This window comes from Acanthisitta chloris, unplaced genomic scaffold (genome assembly GCF_000695815.1).
Source record: "Acanthisitta chloris isolate BGI_N310 unplaced genomic scaffold, ASM69581v1 scaffold23267, whole genome shotgun sequence".
NCBI classification, from domain to species: domain Eukaryota; kingdom Metazoa; phylum Chordata; class Aves; order Passeriformes; family Acanthisittidae; genus Acanthisitta; species Acanthisitta chloris.
This window is the reverse complement of record NW_008681296.1, coordinates 2,775-24,880: the sequence shown is the minus strand read 5'-3', so window position 1 is coordinate 24,880 and position 22,106 is coordinate 2,775. Positions and strand designations below refer to the sequence as shown.

The 22,106-nt window shown below is 37.0% G+C and overlaps 1 protein-coding gene across 1 annotated transcript in view; it reads right to left on the bottom strand.

Annotated features, from left to right (window-relative positions):
* Positions 1-1,622: 1,622 nt before the first annotated feature.
* The window catches only part of EIF3E (eukaryotic translation initiation factor 3, subunit E), a 21,809-nt gene continuing 1,325 nt past the window's right edge, over positions 1,623-22,106 (bottom strand). The window contains exons 2-12 of the mRNA XM_009078065.1: positions 20,102-20,219; positions 16,500-16,542; positions 15,939-16,043; positions 13,870-13,995; positions 12,300-12,424; positions 10,897-11,023; positions 9,207-9,308; positions 8,099-8,208; positions 3,305-3,407; positions 2,670-2,804; positions 1,623-1,792 (exon numbers count right to left, since the gene is read on the bottom strand). Coding sequence (XP_009076313.1) covers positions 1,754-1,792; positions 2,670-2,804; positions 3,305-3,407; positions 8,099-8,208; positions 9,207-9,308; positions 10,897-11,023; positions 12,300-12,424; positions 13,870-13,995; positions 15,939-16,043; positions 16,500-16,542; positions 20,102-20,219 — 1,133 coding nt within the window. The 3' untranslated portion in view covers positions 1,623-1,753. The remainder of the gene's footprint in view (positions 1,793-2,669; positions 2,805-3,304; positions 3,408-8,098; positions 8,209-9,206; positions 9,309-10,896; positions 11,024-12,299; positions 12,425-13,869; positions 13,996-15,938; positions 16,044-16,499; positions 16,543-20,101; positions 20,220-22,106) is intronic.

Sequence of the window (22,106 nt, the reverse complement as noted above, 5' to 3'; positions counted from 1 at the left end):
ACAAGGAGCTTACACAGGAGAGTGTAAGAGAAGCTATAAGAGGCACCAGAGTGCCTACTGAATGTGCTGGTTACAAAAACCTAATGCTTTCTAGGAAAAAGGTTTAGAGAAATTATTAATTATATCCCCACCCCACAAATATCCCAGTTCTACCTCTTCTCCTACAGTGCTTTATGCAGTGGTAGAACTGCAAATGCCCTGTACACCTATGACCTAAGTTACGATGGTACAGTTTTTGCCCCTTCCTCCCAACTCTGTTTTCACAACTGTGAGCATTACAGGATTAGACTGTTGCAGATTAAATCACCTGCTGCAAACCACTTCCATTACTCTGCTGTAGTAAAGTATATTTTAAAATACATTATTAGAATGCATAATAATGTAGCACATTAATTCATAAATTAATTTAGACTGGCAAGGATACATGAAGGTCAGAGTTCAACTCCCTTCTCAAAGCAGGTCTGTGTCTATGGAGATGGCCAGGTACTTACTAAACTGAGCATCTCCAAAGGTGGAGATTCCATAACCTCTCTGGGTGACTGGTTCCAGTGCTTTATCATCCTCAAGGTAAAAAAATATTTCTTTTACTCCCACTTAAACCTAGTTCAAATTTTCCTATGTTCCAATTTGTGTCCATTGCCACTCATCCTGTTTCCATGCACCTTAATGACCAGTCCATTGAAGGGACTGAAGATAGCAGTAAAACCTGGTCTTAACCTTATTAAGGCTGAACATTACTGAGCTCTCTCAGCTTCAAATTTCCCAGTCAACATGTAATTTCAGACACTAAGCAGGAGGGTTGGGATGTTAAAACAACTTTACATACATGGATGAATTCTAGAACTTGAGTGAAGAGGGAAACAGGTACACAGTTGGAATAAGGTGAGCCACTGATTTCTTCCCCTCAACCATAAATGCAAAACTATGCAGTTAGTGCCTCTTCCTTTCCAATATGCACAATCATCTCAGTGAGCAGTCACTGTACTTCACACAACTCTATAAAGGATCTTTGATTTTCTCCTGAAAATGCTATGGCATGTTCTGCAGTGCAAAGGTGCTAAGGAAACCCAGGAAAGCACGAAACAGTAGCTGAAAACTCAAAAACTTTAAAAAAACCCACCCTTTAAATCCCAAGAGTTGAACAACAGAGTTTTGTTCCCTCATGTTTGCATCATTAATCTTAAGAATTTCAGATATCAGAATAAAAGCTTTAAACCAAATGCAGCTCATTCATCAGCCTTTTGAAAGCCCCTCCCAAGCAAAAAGCTCTACTCCAGAAAGTTTACAACACTAGGCAAGATCAAAAATGAGATTTAGAACAGGAAAAATTCTGAAGCATGAACACAGAGAATTACCCAAATAAATTATTCTACATGTAGATTATGTGAGGTTTCACAAACGATGTAGGCTACACATCCCTTCGCTATTTTAAATGCAACATTTGCAATAGATAATCAAAAAATATTAATCCATGAGTCCAAACAGTTCAGAGAGCAGTACCATCCTTTGGCACAAGCTAATCTAGCAGAACTGTCATCTGCTATGTTGCCAAGTGTGATACAAAATGCTGCAGAACACTATGATGCTGAAGAGCCCCATACAACTTAAGTCAGACACACACAGACTGTTAGAAGTAGCCAATTTTATTCAAATAATGTTAGGTCTAACACATAATTACCTTTTCTCAAAAAAGTTACATATTTATGTGCTTTTTAGTCAAATAAAATTGATTTTTCCCCACTGCAGAAGTTTTTCAATAGAAGCCAGAGTCTTGAGTAGCCCAGTTAGGTGCCTAAGAAAAGGATTAGAAGAAGTTATTATATTATCCAATAATTAATGAAACTTAAGAGATATTAACTAAAAAATTTAGAATACTGATATATGGCTATGAAGTGGAAATGCTGCTAATTAGTGAAGGATACCCTGTATGTTTAAAGCAAGTGTTGATACAGCAGAAACACATGCTGTAATTAAGTTGTACATCTTGAGTCCTCCAAGCTAGTAGTTTCAAAATGGAAAAGTTCAAGAAGATTCCAATATAAATATAATTTTGCAGCTATATTTTAAAAAGAAAATAATAGCACACAAGTTTCACAAGACTTCCCTGTAACAGAATAAACTACTGCACCACTGCTTGTCCAACTTCCATCAGTATTTCAGCCAAGCGGTGAAGAAGGGCAATAAAGCTTTTAATGTTTTATAAGCTCTTTTACTGTGTGGTTTGTTTTCTCCGGGGTTTTTTGTGTTTTGTTTTAAAGAGATATGACTGGGTCCTTAGTAGACCTCAGAGCCATCCACATTAGTGTTGTTCTCCCTTACAAAGCTTCTCATATTGTAATGTGGAGGGAGGCAAAACCAGGTCTCTTGCCAACTTCCTCATTTTCACTGGCTCTACTTAAACCTTTGGATGACTTAATTATATTCTCTAGAATTTCACTAAATGGATTTAACACTTAGGATTTTGCACAACTCCCCCATCATGTTCCAGTCTTAAGCATAATTCATTCTTCTTTCAATACTACACCATAAGAGAGCAAACCCTTTCCAATTTAATTCCTAGTGTTAGAACTAAAAGTAGTTATGTCTAATGAATTACGGAACGGGGTCGCAGTTATGTTTATCTCCCATGAAAAATAGCACGAATTCAGAAAAATGTAACTTATACCAACCTCAGATCTACCACTCTGATTCAGTTTCTTCTCAATGTTCATAGCCAACATCTGACTACGAAAAGAAAGGCTTTTGGTCTTTTCAATCACTTGTTGATAAGGTGAGACTGCATTGTTGCCCATGACTACATGGCCCTAGAAACCAGCAAAGATATAACACATTTAACAATCACTCAGAATGTAAAAGCCTTTAATGTAATGCTCTGCTTTCAGAACTTTCAGCTCATCTTACCCATAGGATCAAAACTCAGTAAGTGAAGTCCACTACACTTCATTCAGGAACAGAAAGTTCTAATTTTCACTCAGTTTTTTCTTGGCCCATGATGTAAAAGAAATTTAATGAAAAATTCAGCAAATTCACTTGGATACGCCTGGCTTTAAACCGAAGAATAGGTTTAGATTAGATATTAGGAATAAATTCTTTACTGTGAGGGCGGCGAGACACTGGACGAGGCTGGCCAGAAAACCTGTGGATGCCACATCCCTGCCAGTTGGAATGCCAGGTTGGATGGGGCTCTGAGCAACCTAGTGACATGTGACCCTGCCCATGGCAGGGAGGTTGGAACTAGATGGTCCTTAAGGTCCCTTCCAACCCAAACCATTCTATGATTCTGTGATTTGATGTACACTCTTACCAGCTTTGAATCCAATTTGGCATCTAATCGGGCATTTCGAATTAGATTGACAATCCATCTTTCTGCTTCTTCAGGAGTCATGTTTAGTTTATCTGCCAACATACTAAAAGATAACAAACGTATCATACGGTGAAACAGAATCTCTCTGATGTTGGTAAACATAACTAGGGACTATGGAACACAAGTTAAACCAACACAAAATTTGGCACAGCCCAAGATTTGTACTCATTAAATACCACATGCTTTGGCAGCTTCCTTTCATTTGACTGAAATGACTTTAAAGCTTACATACATACACTCCTGCACATCTCCCACCCCCACTGCTTTATACTACAAATACGAAATTCATATCCTGCAGTAAATACTTACTGGTTCTGAATTACACCATACTGCATTTAAATCTTGACCTGCACAATTTTCGTAGAATCCTATTAAACTTTGCCTACATTCTTCGAAAAATTGACATTTTAGTAATTTCACCATAACATAAAACCACCATCATTATTATAAAAAGAGCAACTCAGCTGCTTTTTTCTTATGTAAATCCAGTCAGCAGTCAAGAAACTTTAGACTGATTAGGCCAGGAAAATGTTTAGTAAAAAACTTCACTCTAAAGTTTCAGAAAGAAGAGCCATGAGACAGAGCTTGCTATCAAAAATGTGACAGATGCACTGTGCCCAAACTTCCTGCAGTTTTAAGGAAGGAAGGTGAGGGAGAATAGAGAAAGGAAAAATCTTAATGAAACAAGCACTCTTGTCCAGGAATAATTCCTTCTAATAACATTTCCTGTGGCTTTCCAGCTAACTCCTTTAGCTTCCTGCTGGCAATTGGCTCATAGAGGGCATTTGTAACGCTCATTCCTCCATCAGCTTTCAGACTAAGGTAGCAAACATGAGGTAAGGACTACAGATGTGACAAAAAAGCCAGCTGGCTACACTCAGTTGCACAAGAGGTCAGTTTCTCACCATTTTACAGGATCTTGCTTAAACGTATTTTTCTGCAACTGAAAAAGTGATTTTTTTTCCTTGATGATTATTTGTTTCAAGTAAATACTTTATAATCTATCAATCATTAGCCCATCTAACTCGTTAGACTATCCATATACTCTTCTTTATACAGTCTTCTCTACTATATGGTCTTGACCTCTCACCCTTCTCCCAACTATAAAAGCAAATTCCGTTTTTTTCTCACAGATAAGCATGAAGTGAGGTGAAGAGAAAAAACCCAAAGTAACCTAAAATACTGGACTTAGACTAACTTACTTCAGCAAAATAACACAACAAATGGGAATGAAGGTCTGAGCTTGGTGAAGTCAGAGGAACTAAAATCCAACCCCAGTTGCTACTTCTCCAGTAGAACTGAGATTGAATTAATAACTATAGAATAAAGGCAGCAGAAAACAGAAGGTAATAGAGATGTAAATTTTTGTGGAATTATCAGTCTATGCAGAACATGAGATACTTCAATAGGAAAAAAAAACTACAATTGCTTTACCATGCCAAATCAGCACTTGATTTGAAATTAAAGAAATTACAAACTGGAGGAACATGTGTGCATGTGGTTCTCATATTTCTCTTTTAAAAACATCCTTTTAAAAATCCTCCAGATAGCCACAAGAAAGACTACTGCCACCACACTGGGGATTAAGCAACCTAGCTTTGGGATTACAAGTGTGGAACCTCCATTCTCAGAGATAGTCAAGAATCAACTAGTCAAGGCCTTAAGCAGCACAATGGAACACTGCAGGGGGTTCTGCTCAGAGCAGTAATTGGCACAGGATTAAACCAGATGACTTCCAGAGGTCCTTCCAACCTACAGCACCTATATTTTACTTTCTCCATAATATAAAGTTTCTGTGTAATTGGAGGGGAAGAAGGCACAGATTTCTAGACATTCCAAGCCAGAAACTATGAAGCATTTTATAACACCTAGCAAGTAATTCTACCTTTTCTATTATGTCTAAATTTTACTAAACTAAAAAGTGTTAATTTGTGCTAATTTGTACTCTAAGACAGCCCCGCTTGAGCAGGGAAGTTGGACCAGATGACCCAATGTAGTCCCCTCCAGCGTGACTGGATCTGTGATTCGGATTCTGTTATTTGAATGGACATGTAGCATATATGCAGCAACATGACAGAAATAACACAACTCTCTACAGGTATTTTTTTCTGTACAAGCATCTGGAAAAGTTACAAATCATGGAATGAAAATGACAGAGTAAAAAAGGACAGAAAACCTTATTTTATTTCAACTTCTAGCTTTGAGATTTACATGGATTTAGAATTTTTATATAAAGTAACTGAAGCTATCAGGTAAAAACTATCTCTAAGTGAATAAAAAAATAAATCTATTAAAAACCTAAAACTTCATCACACCTTTGATGCAAGAGATGACCTTACTCCAGCACTTGTGGCAACTGGGTTCCATTTTAGAGTCTCCTCACAGGCTATGCTGAAGCAGCCAGTACCACCCAAAGTGCATGGCAGTAACACAAGGAGATACTTGCCTGGTAAAGCCACACACAGTGCCAGAAAAGCATTCTCCATCCTTCCAGAGCAAATGCACTGAAGATCTGTCCTGATTATCTAACAACCACCACTATTCTCCTATTGCACTATTAAAATACATATCTAATACTGTCAGGAGGTACAACCTACAGCTTAGCCTCACACATGTTTACCAATTCAACTAATAGTGACACATTTAGATTTAACAAATACATATTAACACCATTCACACTAAGGAATGGAAGCAAGAAAAGTTGTATAAACAATGATAAATCTGTAATAAAGATCCCTCCCATAATTTAATGAAATCATGAATGCTAATGGTTAATTTTATTAATATTTAAAGAATATTGTCTACCATTTCAAGTTACAGGTGATTTCAAAGGGTAGTTTCCCAACAACTGTTTCAAAAGTAGTTCTTTAAATTATTTTTGTCCCTCATAAGGAAATTCCAATTATTTGGGTCACGCTGTGGCAAATGTTTAAGTTTTCATTTACTTAAAAGCCACGTTTACTGAATTCCAGACAGCATCATACATGAACAAGCCTATCTTTCATATAGTTTTCTTGTGTGTGCAGTACAAAAGAAGAATGAAGCATATCCAGACATATCAAACTAACCAAAACAGATTCAGAACTCACTTCATCCATTACTCCCTATTAAACATGATAATATAAACAGCAAACCAATTCAGGTCTATTTGGGTGTATGCATTTTAAGTTACAACTGATAAAGTAACTATGTTCTTTGTAAAAATGTCAGCTGTCTAGCTCATTGACTGGAGCCAGGTAAGAGAAGCAGACTTTTTAGGAAGACATCTAGTGTCTAGTTAAAAAGCGTAAACATGTAGTTTCAGTAAAAACTTGTGCTTGAGTATGTGCAGCATTCACAGCACTAGAAATAATTTATAGGAAACAGGAGGACACTACTGGGTTTTACATTCTCAGAAACTCTAAGAGAACCACATTTACATTTTTTTCCTTCCAAATACTTATTCAACCCTCCTTTATGCCTAAGTCTGCCATACTCTGCTTAAAGTTGTTTTACATGAAGCATTAACCCTCTTATAAAAATGAACAGTAAGTATGGAAAGTTCTGTTCACTATTAGGACTATGCTTAAAACCCAATACACCACAGCTCATTAAAATGCTTAACATCACTGTTTGCCTTTTACATCAAAGTCACAGACTATTTTAAGCTGATACAAAGGATTAAAAAATATTTTCCAAAGGCATTTAAGGCAAACACACCACCCAACAGAGATTAACAGTAGTAAGAATCTTGGTCCTTTCTCCAACTATACCCAACCAGAAAAAACCCCAATCTTTTCAATAAACTTGCAAAACTAACGACAGTTTTCTCCCAAGCCCTTTTCTTTTGAAATCAAGCAGTGTTAAATCACTTCCTCAGAGGACTAGATGCACACACTTGCTCTGGATGCAAGTTGGTAACAGGACTCCATTGAACTTGATAGATTTAACAGCCTTCATTTCTGCTGTCTCTCTACCATTTATTTTAGCATTCAGTTTTTCACTTTGCTTTTTCCTTTCTAATTTAAAGGATGTGGAAATAGGGGGAAATGTGGGAAAAGGTCAAGTGGAAAGTGATCTCAAACAAGCATAACATCTTCCTGCTTAGTTTTTTTACAAGAGAAGTGCTGAAGCTGATGCATTTGGAAAGTCTCCATTAATAAAATTTAAAAAAACCTGTTTTCTTACAGCTGGATCACTCACTTTGTGCCACAGGCAATGCCTTCTATTTCGTTAATGAAAAAAGCAATACAATTCTATTAATTTTGAAAGCACATACCTGTACGACAGACATGGTTAAGTATCTACCCAATATAAATAAGGTTAAGCAATTACTGTATTTGCAATTTGTGTTTACTTAATATTAACACTCCAGATCCATATGCATACTCCAAATTCAGACACCTGGACACTGGTGACAGAAGATATTAAAGTTCATATTAAACCCAGTAGAGATCCAACTTAACACCATGAGAAAGTTTTATCTTGAAAGCACTGCTTGTCTGGGGGCTGGGGGTGGTACAGAGACTGGTTTTAAAGTTAAACACAAGAATTCCACTTTGAAATATGATTGCTGTACTTTAGGTATATCACACTGGATCTATAAAACTAGAACGACAACTCTCCAAATTACATTTCAGCTAGAATTTTGGTTTATCTGACAAACGAATATTTTGCTATTGAAGGTTACCCTGTTTGCCAAACTGTCATCCGTGACTGATTTTTCTGAACTGATAAATTAAGAAGTTCTCTTACCCAATGCTGATACACTGATGGATGCGACAGAAAGTCTCAAATATGAAGAGACGAGCGTTCTCAATGAAGTCCTCAAGGCATGCCACTAAGAAGAAATCATTCACCAGCACCTGCAAGTGTAAGGAAAAAGGGAACAGTGAGAACAAACAAGGAAGCAGTAATTTACTGGTAGACGCTGTCACTAAGATAACAAACATTTCACCTAAACATTCTTACTATATTCCAAGATGTGGAGAAAAAGCTACAGATTAGCAAAAACATTCAGTATTCTGCAGTTTGCTAAATTTAAACCGCATGTTAACACCATCACCGAGGTCTGACTCAAGAAGGAAACAAGGTCTACTGCTGTCATAATTATACTGAAGAGTCCTTCAACACAAAACTGGACTCCCCCCTCATGCTGTAGGATTCTTCTCTCAGTCTGCAGTTTGATCAGCATTCTCCTTCTCATGCAAACCAGCTTACTTAGTAGTGCAAGAGTGCCTACAAAAAGTTCACGTTACACAACCGCCATCCCAACACAGCGAAGATGATTATAAGTCTTCTGTTCACTCACATGACTAATGAAACAAAAGCCCAACCAGGGGCTGTATGAATTGGTACTAGTGTTCAGCTGTTAGAAATACTAACTTTTACACTATTCAACCCAAATGTTAGGTATCTTCAAAGGTTTGCAGTAGATTAACTAAGAAATTTCGAAAAATATGTATTTAACTATCCCAATGTTATTTCATGTTACTTCTCACCCCTACTACTCCAGGATGCTTTATCTTTCACAACAAAAGGCAAATCCAAGCTTTTCTTCAAGCATTTCTCAAACACTAATGGAAAAGTTGAAGCTCAGCCAAATGCTTGATTACCTATTCACTTCTTGTTCTAGAACTTCTTTAATACAACTTTAAAGTTATAACATTACCAGTATATCTTCTTTAAGTGTTATGACACAAGTTGTCAAAAAAACCCAGCACCACACAACCACCAATTAAAGTTCATCAGAAAACACTGGCAATGTAATCAAACACCATTTCAAACAAACTAGCTGGCCATTGTGAATTTTAGAGGTCTTCACTTAAAGCAAAAGGATTCTTAAAAACGTTCAAAGTCTTACTGTTTCACACTCTCTCAGCTTCTTCTGTGCTCCATCAAAATCAAAATTTACATACAAGCATTCCACAAACTCGGTGATAGGGTCCCTGTATGTGTAGGACTCCTGACAAAAAAGATTAGAAACACTATTAGAAATCAGAGCCACACAGTCAGTTGGGAATCCCCTATATTCATCAAAAAAATTTAAGAATGGAAACAGGTCCCTACATCACCTACATCACCTTAAAAAAACTTCCTGAAACCTCTTATAAAAGCTGCATAAATGTGCTTCCTCCCAGTAGTCTGGTCAAACAACCAGAAGTGTAGTTTTACCTTCAGCATTTAATGCTGCAATCTTTGGGCTAGCAAGTGTCAGAGACTAGAGCTGGTTCTGGATTAAACCTCCTAATTTCTTAAAATACAGTAGAACTTCCTAAATTGATTTCAAGGAGTACTCCAGTGCCAAAGCCTTCATACTTCCAACTGAATGACTGATTTACATGGACAACATAGCTCACAACAAAGCTACTTTCTGTACACAAAATGCTTCAGTTTATTTCAGCATTCAAGAAGTTACTCAACTTTCTCAACTACCAGGCAGAGACAACATTAGATCTTATATACAACTGTGTAAATTCAGGTGTAATTAAAAATCCTCTTACATGTCTTTGATGCACATTTTAAGACAGCTTAAATCAGTATTTGTCAATATCTGCTTCAGTGTACAGTAAAATCAGCAGATTAAGGAAACTGAGAGATTTTTCTTTATTTTTATTATTCTTTCTTATTTTATTACTCTTTCTACTTTTCCTTCCACAAAAAATTATTTACAGTCTCATTATTTGGGTTTAAAATTCAGCAGTAAAGGTGTATGTTTTCACATCAAAATTGTACTTGTTAACCATGTAATTAACATCCACTACGCAAAATAGTCTTGGTTATCCTTTAAATTTAATAGAGATGAACAAACTCCTTACCTATCAGTTCAATACCAGCAATCAGCCTACTATGTGTAGTTACCCTGGATGATCTGCTTTCAAATCTATAAAACCCCTACTACATGATGATGTAATACAGTGAATCATACAGAGTAGAAGAGTACTAAGAAATAAATCTGAGGCATTTCAAAACCAAAGCCAAAGATGGTATTTTCAAGAACACCCCATGTTTATCACTCACAATGTTACCATCACTCAGTATTTGAAGCATTATGGCTTGTATACAAGCTGCATGCTGATTTCAGATAAAAATCTTGGCCATAACTCCCTTGATTGCTATCAGACACAATTCTTTTATTGCTCTGGTCTATTTCTACATTCTCATATAACTGTCAAGACAAACATTTTCAAGAAAATGCACATGAAGACAAATTAACACACACAGTTCAGTGGTTCTGAAATGCAAGAAAGAACCCTTATTCACAGAATTCCTTGTAGGGATGCCTGAAAAACAAGAATCAGATCCAAAGCCATTTCACATCTCACTGAATTTTCTATATTTAATCATACAGAAAATCAAAATTGAGTGCATACTCTTCCTGTACTCATTGTTCACTTACATGAAAGGAGGAAAAAGTCATTCTGCCCTCCCAATGACTGATGTGCTTTTACTTCAGTGAAAAGGTACTTCAATGACAGGAAGCAAGTATCAAAATAAATAAGCTATCCTAAGCCAGAAATATTATTAGAAGAAAGTTATGACTAAGTTATTACCTGCTGAATAACCTTGACTAGATCTTTCAGCACTTGTCTGCGTTTCCGAACATCCTTATTTGTTATGACTGCAGTAGTCAGGTATCTGAGGATATGTGGGCACATTGTCTGAATTGCATTAAGATACCTAGGAAGAACAAATACAGATAAAGCTCAGATAATGCAATTTTTCATCAAAACAGTATTAGCAATAAATAGCTTATGCATCTTTTATGCAATACAATACCAGAGCTTATGACTGACCATTTATTCAAATACAGGATGATTTACTTTTGTTAATCTTGTGATCATCTTTTTGGGGATGATGGGGAAGAAGGAGGGAAGCAGGGGGAAGAGAGTGCTCTGGAGAGAAGAAAAGGGATAGCACTGCAAAAGAACTTCACATATGCTAAGTTCAGGTCAACATTGGCCTAAGCTGTCAGCTACAGATTTCACCAAAGGGGTTTGCACAGGCACACAGAACCATAAGAAGTCCTTTTTCATATTGTCATCCAAGCCTGCAACTTCTGTGTTCGACTGTTCAATAAATTAGCCCGTATTTACACAGATAAATCATAAATTTAAAAGCCTCACAACACAAACTATGAAACAAAGAAGAGGCAAAAAAAGCCCAGTACAAATTACCAGTATACTGGGAACATCATGCAAAAATTTCAACTGCTTTTATTTAGTACTATTCTCCTCTAATATATCACCTCCAATCAGGTACTAGAAGGAGAGCAAAATTTACAACTTCTATGGTAGAGGCAAAAGGCAGACCAGAAACAACACTGTCCCATTAGTTGATGAGAATGGTCAACTCACAGACAGGGGCAGAGACAAAGCAGAGACATCTAATGCTTTCTTTGCCTCAGTGTTCAACACTGCTGATGGGTTTGGGTGACCTTGACTGCAAGATTCATAAACTTCTTAAAAGACAATCTCAAACTTGTGTGGGACTTGCTGCTCCAGCTATATCCCTACAAATCTATGGGCCTGATAGAAGGTGGTTGGGCACTGGAACAGGTTTCCCAGGGTGCTCACAGCACCAAGCCTGCCAGGGTTCAAGAAGCATTTGGACAATATTCTCAAGCACATGGTGTGATTCTTAGGGCTGTCCTGCATGAAGTCAGGAGTTGGACTCAATCCTTGTGCGTCCCTTCCAACTCAGGATATTCTCTAATTTTTCAGTGTTAAGCTGTTCGAGGCTCCTAGATCTAAATATATGTCAGTCCTCTCCCAAACAGATGCAGTGTTCATTTTCAGTCTCAGATTTTCCTTAAGAATCTTTCTTAAATAGCTTTTGTAAAATCAAATAGAACAGTATCTTCCCCTGCAGCCCTAAGCCTGATGAGTTTGGCTGCACAATTATCACCTGCCTTCATTTTGATTTAAAGACCCCCACACAGTACTACACAACTTACTGTGGCTGGTAGAGAAAAAGGTCAATGATATTGTCTCTCCCTTTAGGATGATTAAAGAACACGAACAAAGACCAGTGGATGAGCCATGTTCTTTGCTGAAGAGACTGCAGGGGAGAGCTGACAGACTAGAAGAAAACATAACATTGACACAAGTCAAATAAAACCCAAAGTTTGCTTGAACCGTAATCCATGGAAACCTGTAATTGTTTGAAAATTTGTGATTTTCCACTAGCTCCTTGTAACTGTCACCACTCTCAGGCTGAGTTTGACCTCCAAATTTTTAACCTGTCACCTCAAGGAAAAATCTACTCAAAGTTACAACCAATTTTCCGATATTATATTCCAAATAGCTTGCCAAAATTTGCATTCCGTAACGACAAGAGCAGATTTTAGTTAACCAAGGCCACCATACTAAACTGAGTTATTAGACCCCTTTTTAATCCCGAATTTTGTCTGCTGTATTGCCTCTTCAAATGTGATCTGAGAAACTACTTGGCTTCTCCAGCTTTTGAGCTTTACTTTCTTCCTAAAACCTCACAAAGAGCTTTTCTGACTATACACCATCAGACAATGGATGAAACATCATAATCATTTTCAGCCAAGAAATAAGAATGCAATTATCTTCAATTAAACCAGCTGATAACGCACAAATAAGGGTTCAGCTTTAAGTTTCTGTATTAGCTCAAAACTTCAGCAGCACTTCAAACAGATTGCAAAGCAGCGTGTCGAGAATGAAGTGACGTAACAAGTAATCATCACTTCAAAGAGCATGACAAATCAATAGTATGATCCTATTCTAAAAGACCTTGGGAGTTTAGTGATTACCTCAGATAGTCTATTATGACAATATAGAATCATCAAGATGACAAAATTACTAAAGAAAATTTGCTAACATTAGTTATCTACCACATAGACAAGGAATGATTTGGGGACACGTAGAAACAAAACACCAAACACCTTTCCAAGACTCTGGTTCAGAAGGGTAGAACTCTCACATTTCAGACAAGGCCAGTGAAGCCCCATGAGCAAAGACGTCTGGCAAGTCCCTAATACCTTCAGTTGCTCTGAATGAGTACTGCAGCCCCGCTCTCCCCTAATGTTCTTGGTGCTCATCGGAACTCAGGAGCTGGTAATAAAGCTGAACTGGCTGAAAACTATTTACAAAAATAAACTGCCTGGCATTTTCTGTCAAAAGTATGGTTTTCATGAGAGAATAACATGATTTATTTACATGCATTTTATGCCTTATAGAACATTAATAGTTTCTGAAATGTAAGCAATTTCACACAATGTATCTTCCCCTCAAATTCATCCTTAAGACTGTTGTTTATTTGAAATAGATTTGAAAATATACCTGAGAACTTCTAAGGTGTAAGAGGGAAGCAAGTAATTTGAAGAATGCTTACATTATTTCTTCACAAGCATCCTTTGTCTCTTCCACTATTAAGAAATTATCTAGTGAAAAGCTGATAAACTGTTCCTGAACAACTCTGCAAGTGATTTATCGTAAAACTTGAATACTCACACCTCTAATTTGTCAGCTTATTAATATGACAAAGATTTTACTTACATTATTATCTATTGTTTCCTTTAGTCTTGTGAGATCTTCCATGGCTGCATCCCAATTCTGCATCAGGATTTCAGATGCCAGTTTTCCCCAAAGAGAGCTCAATGCATTTCTGTCTGTTGCTGGAACCTATTTTCAACATCAGCAACAAAGTCACACACTTAATACTATCATTTTTTAAATTACCATTTACTTTAAAAATTAAGAAAGGTATTTTTCTGGCAGTATTCTTCATTTACAAGACATCAAATTCGCATAGTCCAAACTTTCCAAATTAAGTACTTTTTTTCTATGCCTAACCTGCTTTTCTTAAAGACAGCAGTGAAACTTCTGAAGTAAAAACTAGAAAATCCTGTCGAAGTGAGACAAAGCTCCATTGCTGCTGCAGTTTAAGTTAAGAAAAAAAAGTGAAACGGCTGAGCACCAGACAATACACCAGTTCTACGTTTATTTTTCTTACACCATATAAAATGCTTCCAAACTACTAAAGCAAGGGTATTACAAAACAGGTTACTAAAGAACTCATCATAGTAGGTAACCACCTTAAAAAGGCCAGTATTCAAACTTGTTCTATGCTCAGTCCCATGCTCAAAAGCATACTTGTTACAGAAATGTCCAGGAAAACTGCCACTCTGCAGCAGCGAATCTGTTTCCTGGAAGGGTAGTCCTAAGGTCAAGCTGTGTTAGTTTTATACAGGAATGAATTACACTAGGTCATTCACAGTGTCAAATTCTGTTCTCAGACCGGTTACAATAGTTCTTTCATAGATTATGTTTCATCACACAGAACTTTAAACAAATCTTCTCCCATCAGAATTAGTAACAAAAGTCCTATACCAAGCTATTAGCAGCACAAAACCAGTACTTCGGTTTTTGAAATTATTTACTTGACATACAAGAACATAATATAAGGCTAGAATTAAGGCATGAAGAATTAAGGACAGCTGCCCACAAACCTACATATGCAACTTTAATTTCCCCTCTTGGCACATAAAATGAACCTATAACACAAAGTCAGCTTTAGCATCAAAATTTAGACTGAGAATTCAACTCATTTCTATGCTAAAGCCTATTCTTCTGCTTAAAAATACATTTCCCAATTTCTTCTTAAAATTTTAGTCAGTCACAGGACTCCAGCAGTTTTTCAGAGAGTTAGGATTAGAAATTAGACAGCAAGAAGCAAATGTCAATGTATGAAGCTCTACTTGTTTTCAGCAATCACTCCACATACCCACGAGACACTGACTTCTAAACTGTGTATATTCCAGGCAACCAAGGTGCCAGTTTAGCAGAGACTTTTAGTAGAGAGGTTCACATGCTCTGTGCTGGTTCCAAATCACATCATTACAGTTAGCTACTCACAATAACTGCTTTTAGCTACTGCAGCTGTTCTAGCTACAGTATCTGGATTTTCAAGCAGTTACCTTAAATTTCCATTTGTTAAACAGAGCATTCACTGACCACCAACAATAAATTTACTGTGTTGAGATTCTTACAAGACACTAAATCTTCATTCTCAAAATTCACTCCCAGCAGTAACAAGTGATATGAATTACAACGACATGAAAAGAGTTGCTGAGAGACGATGGATCTGGTTCTACATTTCTCATTTAAGCTGTTTACACTTCCTAGGCAGATGACTTATACTCTTAAATCCATCACAAAAATTCAAGAGAAAGCAGATGAGAGATCAGATGAGAAGCTGGCAGATCACCATTACCACCAATTACATTCAATCCACCTGCAAGCTTTTCACTACTGTTGATTACATCTGTGCACAAGAACAAGTATTCATTTCACTGTATTCCATAATTAATGTTACCACAAGACCTAGAAATCTGCAGAACAATTCTGAACTAAGCCTGAACAAATAGAATTGCTGGACAATAATGATGACTATTAACAATTACTGTCAACTTTAGTGCACAATAACTGCTTCAAAATGCTCAAAAGTATAACATTCTAAGAATTAATACAGACAATTTACTCAATTAAGTATTTAATTGGAAAAAAAAATAAAAATCACCAAACCACAAAACTAAATCCCAAGCCAACAAACACTCCAAACTTACCAGAACCCTAAAGAAGTAGAGATATTCTGCAGCTCCTGAGTAATTACCACACTCATACTGGAATTTTGCATACCTGTAGAGTGTGTCTAGGTACTCCTGCCTAAACTGAAAAGGAACACGAAAAGAGGTTTTATTCACTATAAAAAACAAACATGCTGTGACAAGCCAGTTTTGTTAATGAATAACTTTTGAAGGAAGTAGTTTTGCGAAAGACATGATACACAGGACAGACAACAGAAAACTACTGTACTTTCAATCCCATGCCATGGAATGAAAGATCATACCAATACTGGGAAAAGGTAAAATTCTGTATTACAAAGTAAAGCACTTCTTAGTTACAATGATGCAGTTAACATTAAGTTTCAGCTTTATTTTTGTCTGTATGAAAATTAGAAGCTCAAAGGCATTCAAATTAAGTATGTTAGTATTAGGAATTCTGCCTGTTAGCTACACTGACAGGAGACAGGGCAAAATGCTTGTCCATAATTGCTCTGAGTTGTCAGCTGTGAGGGAGGTTGGGTGGAGATACCTGAAACTGAATTCAAACAGATAAACACTTACCCCATGCTTCTCAGCTAAATAGTCAAACAGCATCCGACCATCTCTATAATAAAACGACAGAAAGTGCTGTTTGTACAAAGCAAACTGATAGTCACCATGCAACACACTATACAATGCAACACAATGTTAAGGGTAAAATACACAAAATTTATTATAAATTTAAAGTGATACTCCTCCACTGGCTGTGCAAAAGCAAATGCAGAAATAGAGGCATCTATTCCTCAAGTGCCATTAAGCAGTTGCAAAATATTTAAATTATTCTGATTTTAAATAAAGAATGCCACCTAAAGAATAACTACAGTTAAGAAAGGGCGGCAGATTATTTTAAATTTGATAGCATCCTTAGCTTTCAGTACCAAAGTTAAATTCTGAATTACAGCTCTTCCCATTCTCGTGTTCTAATGCAGGAGCAGTTACTCCAGACAGCCTTCATTTTATCAGGAGACAAGAAAAAAATGTCAAGGACTAAAGTAAATAGAAATAGAAAGAAAACTTATCCCAGTTAGCACTGAGACACAGTGCTTAGCAAGAATACCTCTAGCACAGCAAATACCTGCAGAACACAAAACTATAAAAAAACCATACTAGTAAGTTCTGAGTGTCTGATTCACCCATGATCACATCTTTGAAGTTTAGTTTTTATTCAACATGAATAATAAAAGGACAAGCAATATTATCTAAATCAAATAAGTTCAAGCCTCCAGCAGGCAAGCATGAAATTAATTACCACCAATAAGTCTCATACTAATGACCACAGGACTTTAGATACCTATTTTTAAACAATGGATAACCTAGTGAATAATTTATCCAGTCTCTGCATGGATCTTGAGCAGCTTTTACAGTCAAGTTTTAGCACACCAGCTTTTAATGTCCTAAGAATTCCATTCAAACTATGCTAGAATCATCTGGCAACAAGAACCACAGGTGAATCCATATTCATAGTTGAAAGGTAAGTACTGTCAGTTTGGCATTTCCACTTGCAGGGACTGCCTTTCTACACCACAGAAAGAATTAATGACACTTTTTCTATTCTCCAGACCCCAATCCCCTGGGTGTGTTTCTACACGTGTAGCTACCCACCACTTCATCTCTTCTGTACGTTCACACTTCAGTCAATCACATGGCAAAGACAAGTTGGACAATGCATGGGAACTCATGTTTGCTAGAATACGTACACAGGATTTAGGTGAAAAGGAGAGCATTAAGCTATAAATTCCTTGGGACAAAGGTACAGTAGAAAGTGTATGCAAGGGAGTATTTTCCCATTTACTCTGAAATCAACTGACTGCAAAGATGTGAGTTTAATTAGAACTTACGATATAAGACTCTACAGGGAAATGGCACACTGCCGAGTGAGCTAAAAATGACAATCTCCAGTAACACTTGTGAAAGCAATTAAATAATCTCTGTAATTTTAAAGTAAATATTCTCCAACAGTTGCTTAGAAAACAAGTGAAGTGTTTTGGCTTATTACTGAAAGAATTTCCTCCTGCCGTCTCCTTTACACATCATCTTCTACTATCTCCCAGACAGCACTGTCATAGACCAAAAGCCATCATCTAAAGCCCTGATAATATGCAACTCTGAATCAGTTAAAGATTCCAAATCATCAGCAGAAAAGCCGAATAATGAAAAGTTGCTTTCTACCACCTACAGAACACTACTCAAATTTAGAAAAATGGACATCTTTCAGCCCAATTCTACCCATTACTAGCGAACCCCAATAATCTGCATTAGAACATTGAGCCAATAACCAAGAGCAGCATTTCAGAGCTGAGAAGTTTCTAGACATTTGCAAACAAAAATCACATCCCAGTTCTAAAACAAAATTTGCTGCACATGAGTAGTAGGGCTAACATTCTACAGCACTAGGCAAATTATATTCCATATATGTATTGGCTGTATCTCTTGCACCCAAACAGGGAATTTCCAATCTGGAGTAAATTCTGCTGACCAGCTTCTGCGAATCAAAGGTCAAGTAACAGAATACACTTCCCAAGAAATTCTAGTACTTGAATTTTCTCCTAGGCAAAGTATTTTTACAAAAACTGACCAAAGGCAAAGCAAGAATTGAACAAGATCTCTATCCATGGATCAGTTGTTCAATCAGATTTGAAGAGTTGTGGTGTATCAATAAGTCTTTAAGATAGTCCCAGTTTGCCACTTCAAGGCAGTAAACTAATGGTAATTGGCCTATTCACTTTCAATGCTATACTTCCAAGTGGCTCCTGGCTTTGCATAACCCCAAGTCATAAGCAAATGCAATTCCTTTTCTTAATGTAATGATCTGACATGAATATCCATTCTGAAATCAGATACAAAGGCAGATTGCTTAGTTAATTCTTTTTACAGCAGAAGCTTAAGTACATTCTGGTGATAACAGTATAGAAAATAAACTTATTCTGACATGCTGGACAGCTAACAGATTTCACGATTTCCACTGACATCTTGTTTCATGCGTGCATTGAGAACATACATTGCACCTCACCAATTCGGCACGGACTGAGTTCTAAATTAGACTATAACAAATTCTGAAAGCAATGTGGAGAAAACGCTATGGAGAAAAAACAGGGGAAAGATAAAAAGATGATCATCTGTATTTAAAACAAAGAGTAAATTCCAATCAAGTTCCTCTCCCTTCAAGGACCCATATTCTTCAGAGGTTTTTCCCCCCCAAACAAGGGTACGCCCATCAAGAACATGCCACGGACTAGAGAGTTGGTGCATTCAATATTTTCCTAAGAAAATTCCAGAATTAATGTTACAGCCTTCTGTATCAGTAGATGCATAAAGCTTGCCAACAATATACCCAAGTACAGGCTTCACCTTCAAACCCAAGTTCAGCCAACATGATGATGCAATATGCTCTACTTGAAATCTTAGGGCAGTTAAGGCTGCAGAAAGGATCTAATTAACATTCCAGAGTTCGTTACACACATTTACAACAGTAATAACAACGTTTCCTAGGTAGAGGCAACAAGCAGTACTTTATTATTAAGCAAATACCTGCCCACCCAACTGCTGAAGGGGCACAGTCACTCCTCAGTGACTACAGCTGAATTCTTTCCTGCAGAGCCCAACTCAAGCTTAACCATGACAAAATTCTCATAGACCTCAATATAATGTGCAGACAAACCCATTCTACTTTTACTCCCATAAGCAAATTTAGAAGAAACTGGATGCATCTTAAACAGACTATTACGAGTTGGAACAGTTGAAGGGTGAGGGAGGGTAAGGGGGAAAAGGACAGGAGTCCTGAACGAAATATGTGCTGAGGCTGAAAGGATGCCTCCCAGACCAAGATGGCACCCCAAATAAAAAGCTCTCCAACCTCCTCAAAACCAATCTTGGCCATGATTTGACTGTAGTGAATGATGACTGTCACTTGTCCCATGCTGATTCATGAACATTAAGAATACAAATGCCTTTAGCACAGCAGTTATAAGCACTGAGGAGTAAATTGTGTCCAAACCTGACCACAAATACTATTTAAATATTGGCTAGAAAAAAAATCTGTCTGTGTAGTGACTACAAAGAAAGACTTCCTATCATCAACACCTGAGAGGTACCAACAAGCCATGATAAATTATGTTAGAAATTACCTAGTGGATTGCATTTGCCTCGTAGTCTCTGGATCCTCAAACATCTTGACAATAGGTTCCGTTTCAGCTTGAAGCTGCTTCAGCTGTGCAACAACAGTTGTTCTCTTCTCACGCAGAGCTAAATACACCAAAACAAATTTAATACAATGCCTTAGGTTTTTGCAGGAACCAACCTCTAATTGCATGGTGCCAGCAGCATATTTGAGCACATCTTCCCAATTCCTACCTTGCTTGTTCTCTCAATCAATTCACAAACCCCGATGTATCTAACAATTCTTTAACCTAATAAAAAGCTTCTAGCATTTGGTTCCTTTCCTCATGTGTGGAGTTCTAATCAGGCCACTACAGAGCAGGTACAGCTGGAGCAGTGTCTGTATTAGACAAGGTATCTTCAGGCTTGCACTAAGGGAGAAACAACCTTCTAAGACTGTCCACATATTCCAAACTAACTTGGAAAAAAAGTATATAGTCCAATGATGCTATTGAGTTTGATTTTCATCTGACTGATGATCAGATTCTGAAAAGTATATTTATAGAATACTTAACTGAAAATTGACAGAAAAAATATAAAGCCACTCAATCTGCAAAATTATGATTTTGAACAACGCATACTTAGTGAGAACATTAAGTCTTTTATGAAAAACTGTTAGGAAATAGAACTAACAGGGTGATGATTTTACACAGGCTCAAACTTCTTCACTAAGTGCTACCAGTGCAGTAACATGCTCAGAAAAGTCTATATACCAAAAAAATTTTGAAAAAAATCAGTAGCACCCTGAGACTGGCTATGTGAATCAAGAAACATATGGGATCAGAGAAGCCAAGGCAAAATCCTAAGAGATAAGACTATGCAGAAAACTCTGAAAGTGAGTCACACACCAGAACACTCAACGCCACAGTGAATATATTAGACATTTCTTTCATGATTTGACTACACAGATACTGGAAAAGGATGTCCAAGCTGGCTAACCATAATGGTGACCCAACCTAGATCTAGAAGGACTTGCGTGACAGAAGTGTTCCAATAAGGAGAAACTATCTCCAACTTCAGTTGAATCTTGAGATTATAAAAGAGGAAAGGGAAACAGATGATAGACAAACCATTCAGTTGACTTACTAAGAATACGAAAATGTTTTCCTGCGACATCTCCTTGCTGTGTAATTGTAAGTTGATCTCATGGAAGACAAGACAAAAGCAACTATAAATTCTGCAGGGACATTTCTAAGTATAACTATATAAGTGAACTTAGCTTGAGTACGTTACACAGTGAAGTCTTAATAAAAACAGTGTAAAATTCTAATGAAGCCAATGATTCCACAAATAAGAACCTGTTTGTACATACATGCTGACAAGTGCTGATACATGAAGATGACACACACCAGAAAGATCTCAGAGTAAGTTAAGGCCTTTGCAAAGGAAGCTGTGCAAGCAAGAACCCTGAACTACTCACTCCACATGAAGGAATTACCTCTGCTTATGTGAATCTTGTACTCTTGAATAAAAGCCACAGATCAAACAATGCTAAGTCATCATATAAAAAAATCTCTGCCAGGCTGATGACAAAATCTTAGAGATGTCTAAAAAGAGTGTAAGAAAACCATTACCAATGTGGAAAATGCTTAAATTGCTGCAAAAGGCAGAGCTCTCTCAGGGACCAAATTCATTCAACTTTGTTGCAGCTGTAATAAGAGTAACAGAAACATTAGACTAGCTACTTTATCAAACTGTGCTAGGCTTGCTATTTCTTGTGTTGTCTACTACTTTAGTATTTTACTACAGATGAAGAGTGTAAGAAAACCATTACCAATGTGGAAAATGCTTAAATTGCTGCAAAAGGCAGAGCTCTCTCAGGGACCAAATTCATTCAACTTTGTTGCAGCTGTAATAAGAGTAACAGAAACATTAGACTAGCTACTTTATCAAACTGTGCTAGGCTTGCTATTTCTTGTGTTGTCTACTACTTTAGTATTTTACTACAGATGACAGTAATATTCCAGTTTAGAA